We start from the raw sequence: 7,743 nt of genomic DNA, 5'->3' as shown, positions 1-7,743 counted from the left end.
CAAGAAAGGTGATCTAACAAAATCAAATGTGGAAATTATCGAACAATACCATGAATATCACACGCAAGCAAAATTTTGCTGACGGTCATTCAAAAGTGGCTGCAGCAGTATATCGCCAGGGAACTGCCAGAAATTCAAGCCAGATTTAGAAGAGGATGTGGAGCCGCGGGTATCATTGCTGATGTCAGATGGATCCTGGCTGAAAGCAGAGAATACCAGAAAGATGTTTACCTACGTTTTATTGACTATTCTAAGGCATTTTTGACTGTGTGGATCATAACAAATTATGGATAACATTGCAAAGAATGCGAATTCCAGAACACTTAATTGTGTTCATGAGGAACCTGTATGTGGATCAAGAGGCAGTTGTTCAAACAGAGCAAGGGGATACTGCATGGTTTAAAGTCAGGAAAGGTGTGTGTCAGGGTTATATCCTTCCACCATACCTATTCAGTCTGTATGCTGAGCAAATAATCCTAGAAGCTGTACTACATGAAGAAGAACGGGGCATCAGGATTGGAGGAAGACTCATTCACAACCTCCATGTGCAGATGACACAACCTTGCTTGCCGAAAGTGAAGAGAACTTGAAGCCCTGACTGACGAAGATCAAAGACCGCAGCCTTCAGTATGGATTACACCTCAACATAAAGAAAACAAAACCCTCATAAATGGACCAATAAGCAACATCATAATAAACAGAGAAAAAACTGAAGTTGTCAAGGATTTCCTTTTACTTGGATCCACAATCAACAGCCATGGAAGCAGCAAACAAGAAATCAAAAGACGCATTGCACTGGGCAAATCTGCTGCAAAAGAAGCAAAGGCAAAGAGAGCGCAGAGGAAAAAGATAGAGACCAAAGCAATTAGAAAGAAGATGGTGGATATACAGGTCAAAGATAACCCAACACAAGCATAATGGGTGACCTTGAAGTTCAGATTGCTACATATGGAACACTCGATTTAGAAATACGACACAGAAAAATTCTCTGGAACGAACCATGAACATGGTGTGAAAGGTAACTCACGTGAAAGAGAAAAAAATGATGCAGAACAATCCAAACCAAAACACATCCATGTTAAGCGAGTGCACTTCACGTTTAAAGACTCTTACACCATGCCATCAGTTAGGTAAGTCACATACAGAGGGCTGGCCTCAAACACCTCCACGGCCATATTCAGTGTCAAAAGGCAACAAAGCAATGTGTACAAAATGCTGGGGAAAAGAGAATGTGGCAGCCAAGTTGTCATTCAAGGAAAAAAGGAAGATTTGCTCCTCTGGCCATGATGGAGTAAGTAACTGGGATCAGACTTACCCGTCAGCTTAAAAACCAGCTGAGCAAAACAGAAAAAAATGTATATAAAGGAATGGTTTTGAGACGCTTGAAATCAGGAAGCACAGGGCCGTAATGCCTGAGAGACTCTAATGAGGTTAAGACTCACAATTACATCAAAGAATTTCCAAAGAGGAAGTTTCCAGGCCACAGTGCAAAAGGGGGAACCAAAAAGAGCCAAATGGGGTCATGGAGTTCAAGAGAAAGAGATTCGAGTTTGGGGAGGTCCAAGTGGCTAGAAGCAAGAGGCAGAGAGGAGAGAACTGCACCACTTTTTCTAAAGAGCAACTGAGCAACACGTAGCAACAGCTTCCGTAAAGTTCACATACTTTGACTCACTTCCAGAAATCTAAGCAAGGAAATAATCAAAGGTTTTTGATAAGGATGCCATGCAATGTTCTTTTTCAATAACAACTTAAAAAGCGAAACATAAATGTCCATGGTACTGGAGTATATGTGCGTATATCTGCAGTCATTCATTCAACACGTATTTGCTGCGTGTCTTCTCGATGACAGCCTCTTTGACACACCCTGGAAACCCAACAGTGAGCAAAACAAATGAGTCTAGTTACTCAGTGGGAAAGACAGGCAAGCAACTACTCCCAGAAGTAAACTAGGTGCTAGCCAAGAAAAGTACAGGATGCTAACATACGTAGATGGTATTACTTCATACTCAAAGAATACAATAAAAAGAGGAATGCACAACACCTTGTAAACATCTGTTTATCATCTTAGAAAGGATCCGCCTGCCAAATGGGCGAGTTTCTCTGAGGACAATTTATAAACTATTAGCTGATTACAGCGAGGTTAGGAGGGTTAAAGACCTAACACAAGAATGTGCTTTCGTCAGAGCAGGAAAGAGAAATCAAGACGAAACCTCTCAAGCTATAGTCTAAGTAATGTGCAAATATAATTCAATTAGAGGAAATCTGAGAGACACACCTTTCTAATCAGCTCTAAAAACAGGGAGGAAAAAGAGGTGTAAACTTTTCACTTGCTACTCCCCGGTACCTTTGACAAAGGCACAGTGGCTTCACTAGGGGGTTGTGGGGGGTGAAGACTGCAGCAGGTTAACACTGTCAGAGGCGGTGACACCGAAATGATCGTCTATAAAATTTTTGTGCTGTGTTTCAGCAGAAATTTATTATTTTTTATAAAAATATCCCTGTAGTTAGTTATAACAACAAAAACATCTTTAGTAAGCCCAGCTTACGTGTATCAATATACCTACAAGGCTAAAACTCTATGTTAATTTACTTTTTGAACCTTCTAATGCGTCCAGTCAGAGTTTTCGTTATTACCCAATTATGATGATGCTTTGAATCACGTGGTTTCGTCTGCATGTGCTACAAGCCCGTGCTGGTGTATTTGTTGCTGCTGGTATTTCTACAGTTGCTAATTTTGTCCAATTTTCTGGTGTTTTAGCTACAGTACTGTGGTAATTATTACTTATGAACCTGTATCAATAACTTTTTTGAGAATGAAGTAGTAATTAAAGGAAAAGAAGGAGTGATATATGGGAATTATGATTTACGAGTGACATTAGGACAAAAAAACATTACTAAGGATTTTGTATGATCCGGTAGGGGAGGAGATCCATGGGGGCGGGTGACACCATGAGTTACTGCATACACTGGGTGACACCATCCCTAGTGACTCCACTGCAAAGGCATAGCGTCCTTAGGGTTTTCTTTAGCATAGTTGGGTCTGATCCCTAGCCAGTAAAGCACCTCTTGGAAGAGTGGGACTTTACGCTGTTATCTGCAACATCAGCCACATTTTGGGGTCCAGATCCTCTATACCCCTGTTTTTCAGGAATTCCAGATCTGTCCTGACTTGGTAGTTGAACATGCATCCACGGCATGTGACAAATTGGTTATAAATGAGTGATTGAGGAAGTCCTTGGGAAGACCAAGTCTACACCCTTGTTCATGCTGGTTGGCTGTTACCATAGCAACCCTTCCCTCCAGACCAAAGTTCAGCCGCTGTAAACCTTTCTGACGAGGTTCATGTTCATAGTTCAATATTCATTTGCATAACCCTTCCTAGGAAGACCAAGACTCCATTTCTATTTACAGGACTCCGAGTGATAAGGCCTAAAAATATTTTTTAAAGATCTTTATTTTTTCACCCTTATGAACTTCTTTTCCTGAGAAAATGCCTACAAGAAAGAAAACATTGACATTCTGTTTGAGCTTTCTCACAAGCCTTGGGTCTTTCATCCTAATTTGCTGTATTCTTGGAACACGAGCCTGGGTCACCAGCACAATTACCATTACTGACGACCTTTTAAATGGAAGTGTGATCATCTCTTATGGACTCTTCTATGGCAAGAGTGTTCATGAACTGGACCACGGACTTGCAGAACCGGACAAAGATTTTGACGGTAAATGATTAAATAATTTGAATGGATGTAGTGAGACCAAATTAACTGGGCAGTATTCATCTAATTCTAAGTTTGAGCCAAATAACCATCCAAAAATAATTTCCTTGTGAGCTTTCAGTTATGCTGTAGATGTGAGCAGATTTTTTTAGTTTTGAAAACTCACCATCTGGTTATTTCAGCTTCTTCAAGTCTGGTTTTGTCTATTAGTAAACAGCCTAAGTCATTTTTGCAGTGGCTATGTTTAAACAGAAGCCCTGGTGGCACAGTGGTTAAGAGCTCGGCTGCTGGCCAGAAGGTCGGCAGTTTGAATCCACCAGCCGCTCCTTGGAAAGCCTATGGGGCAGTTCTACTCTGTTCTGTAGGGTTGCTATGAGTTGGAATCAACTCGACTACAATGGGTTTTGGTATGTTTATATAATACCTACCAAGTTTATTGACAAGTAAATAATAAAGTAAAAAATATGTAGTAGCAATATGGTATGCCCAATAAAAACATCATTTTTAATGGTACTGACTGTGGATTTTTAGTTGAAGCAACAGCCCCTGTCCAGACTTCATGAGCAGTATGTACATAGGGAAAAAATAAAGAGGAAATCATGGCCAATTTCTTATTTCTATAACTCAAGTTCATTTCTTTAAACAATTTTGATTTGCATTCTTATCTCCAAAGTATCTCATGCTATTGTTATATTTTCATTAATTCCATTAATCGTCCATTTTACAGGAGTTTCTATTTTTTTCTGATTGCTTACATAATAATCCTGTACTCTCGATGGGTGGAAACAAAGTCATTAAGAACGATGGCTTGATTTAGTGATTTATTTTACTTTTGATGTTTGAATATATGTCTTTTCTAATTTAAAAACAACACATGAAGTATTTAAAACTGAATTTGAATTATTTAGTGGTAAAGAATCCATAGATAATAATCTAGGGATATCTATAGATATAAAATATATTGTTGTCAGCACTTAACAACAACGACAACAAAGAATCCATACATATCAAATATTCTGTGTTCAATTGACTTTGCTTTGAACAAATGTCGCATACAGGATTTTGACAGGGGTTATCAGGTTCTATGCAGTTTGGCTGCTAACCAAAAGGTCGACAGTTCAAATCCACCACCTACTCCTTGGAAACTCTATGGGGCAGTTCAACTCTGTCCTATAGGGTCGCTATGAGTTGATAGCAACAGGTTTGTTTTTTTTTTTAATGCAGTCATTAAGGAGCCCTAGTGGTGTAGTGGTTAAAGCACTCAGCTGCTAAGGGAAAGGAGAAAGATGTGGCAGTCAGCTTCCGTAGAGATTTACAGCCTTGGAAACCCTATGGGGGTAGTTCGACTCTGTCCTACAGGGTTTCTATGAGTCAGAATCGACTCAGCAGCAGTGGGTTTGGTTTGATGCTGTCACTGGCATCCCTGGGTGGTGCAAACGGTTAACTCATTTGACTGCTAACTGAAAGGTTGGCGGTTCCAGCCCACCCAGAGGCACCTCAAAAGAAAGCCCTGGAGATCTACTTGTGAAAAGTCAGCCATTGAAAACCCTGTGGAGCACAGTTCTACTCTAACACACATGGGGTCACCATGATGAGTCAGAGTCAACTTGGTGACAACCAGTTGGTTGGTCATTGGTTATACAGTCATTACCTATTTACCTGAAAAGATGTATCGTCTCCTACCATGTACCGATGGACTATGGAGTCCTGGGTAATGCATAAAGGGAGGAGCTCTGGTGTCACAGTGGTTAAGAACTTGGGTGCTAACCAAAGTTTGGAGGTTCAAATCCACCAGCCGCTCTGCGGGAGAAAGTGGAAGTCTGCTTCCATAAAGATTTACAGGTTTGGAAACTCTGTGGAGTGGTTCTATAGGGTCACTATGAATAGGAACTGACTCCGCAGCAATGGGTTTTGGGCTAAGGATAACGCATAAAGGCAGGAGTTTAAGTCCTAGGCACCAGCTCTGGGTTTAAAGCTTATCTATGACTTCGTTAATGAAATGATCTCTTTAAATCCAACCCAGTGTGGTTGTATTTCCTCATTATAAATTTGCCTTTTAGACTTTGGCAAAAGTAATGTCAGCCCGGTGTTTCAGAAACATCACGCACCTCCTCTGGTTCCACCTCAGCTTCACAAGAAGATGAGGAATATTTGCTTCACATCAACTAGAAACTAAAACTTTCAAAGGTTCAATCACGCTTTCGGTTATGAGACTAGTATTTTTGAAACCAAAACGTACTAGTTTCTGAATCCTCAGAATTTAATAATTTGATTGCTTGGCCAGCCCAGGCTGACCAGGGAGTCTACCAGCTTCGTCTAGATGAATTCCATCTTGTCAGACATCTAGATGAAGAGTGACAGGTCCGGTATGTCACCCAGTGAGCATGTTGCCTTGGTTACTTTAGAAGTTCTGGATATTTAATGTCAGTTCAAAAACCTTTCTGAGCAGCTATTGTGTGAGTGAGGGGCTTGGATATGGAGCGGAATTGCACAGAGTTCCCCACCTTGGCAGGCTCTCCATCTAGTCAGGGAGGAAGATCCGCATCTGTTAAATCCAGCACCCCACACTGAGTGCAGGTGCAGAGGTGAATACAGGCAAGAGCAAGTGTGGGTGCAGGTGTGTGTGCAAGGGCTCCTTGGGGCACAGGTCATCGAGTAGAACCTTGAAACATGAGTTGCTAGAAGAACATAGGAGTCCCTGGGTGGTGCAAACGGTTAACACACTCGGCTGTTAACCAAAAGGTTGAAGGTTCGAGTCCACCCAGATGTGCCTCAGAAGAAAGCCTTGGTGATCTACTTCCCCCAAATCAACCACTGAAAACCCTATGGAGCACAGTTCTACTCTGACACACATGGGCTCGCTGTGAGTCAGAGTTGACTCCATGGCAACTGGTTTAGAAGAACATTGGCTCACAGCCTCCTGACTGTCCACCTTTTCTTTGGTTTTGGACCTTCAATGCTGCGTAAACAGGCTCTTTAAAGCTACATAAAGTGTAATATTTCCTCACACCAACAATAATGGGAAAATGAGTCCCTTGCAGTACAATATGGGGTCCTTGTCAGTGTAATTTCAAGTATTTCTGAGCTTACTTGCTGACTGGAACATGTGCTTTACAGAATCATATTGACAAGACAGGTTTTTACTGAAGACATTTCTGTTCACGTCACATGGGGTCTCTGTCCTTGGGCACAAGGACAGTGTGCAGGTGGGTGGTCCTTTGAGCCATTACTTGGCCTTCAGCGGTGTCTCTGGGACTCTGTGCTGAGTCAGATTCACCCACGCTGTTTATGAAGAATAATACCTGTACTTGACCCTCCCCAGTCCAACTGAGAATCTCTGGAGTTAGGCCTTGACAGTCATAGTTTTAAAAACCTTCCCATGTGATCCGAATACAGGCTGAGACTAGCGACGATCGAGGATCACGGATTCCACCATGGTCCGGGGCTGGGGTGACTGCTTCGCTGTGTTGGGTGTTGTTTTCCCCCTCTTGGTTGTGTCCTGCTTGAAGAGAACATAACCTGTAGGAGAAAGCTCTTGACAAAACCTTGAAGATGTACTCAGGCAGGTCAAGAGAAAGGCTTAAAGGTGGGCTGCTTGTCAGCCCTGCGCTGGCAGAAATGGTCACCCAGTAGGAAGTTTCACCCCAGTCTGGTTCCCTCTGCCCACCAGCCTCCTTTCCCTTCCAGCCCATCTGTTCTCAGCAAACTCAAAATTGCACTATTAGTCCAAGCTAAAAATAATTAGAAAACAAATTTGCTGCAAAATCCAAAGAATTAGTTGCAAAGAAATGAAAAATTGATATCAATTTCTCCAAAGTTTACAATAAGCCCCTTCCTCACTGCTCCTACCCCCCCCACCTCAAACACACAAACCACACACCATACCACACACTACACTACACACACACATGCACAACACTCATATACACACGTACACACACACCATACCACACACCACACTACACACATACCACACTCACACATACACACACACCATACCACACACCACACTACACACATACCACAC

The 7,743-nt window shown here is 41.9% G+C and overlaps 1 protein-coding gene across 1 annotated transcript in view; it reads left to right on the top strand.

Annotated features, from left to right (window-relative positions):
* The first annotated feature begins 3,490 nt into the window (after positions 1-3,490).
* CLRN3 (clarin 3) overlaps positions 3,491-7,743 on the top strand; it is a 17,213-nt gene continuing 12,960 nt past the window's right edge. The window contains exon 1 of the mRNA XM_004374933.1: positions 3,491-3,719. Coding sequence (XP_004374990.1) covers positions 3,491-3,719 — 229 coding nt within the window. The remainder of the gene's footprint in view (positions 3,720-7,743) is intronic.

This window comes from Trichechus manatus, unplaced genomic scaffold (assembly GCF_000243295.1).
Source record: "Trichechus manatus latirostris isolate Lorelei unplaced genomic scaffold, TriManLat1.0 scaffold00031, whole genome shotgun sequence".
In the NCBI taxonomy this organism is placed as follows: Eukaryota; Metazoa; Chordata; class Mammalia; order Sirenia; family Trichechidae; genus Trichechus; species Trichechus manatus.
Note: the sequence above shows the minus strand (reverse complement) of the source record. Positions and strands in the feature narration are given on the sequence as shown.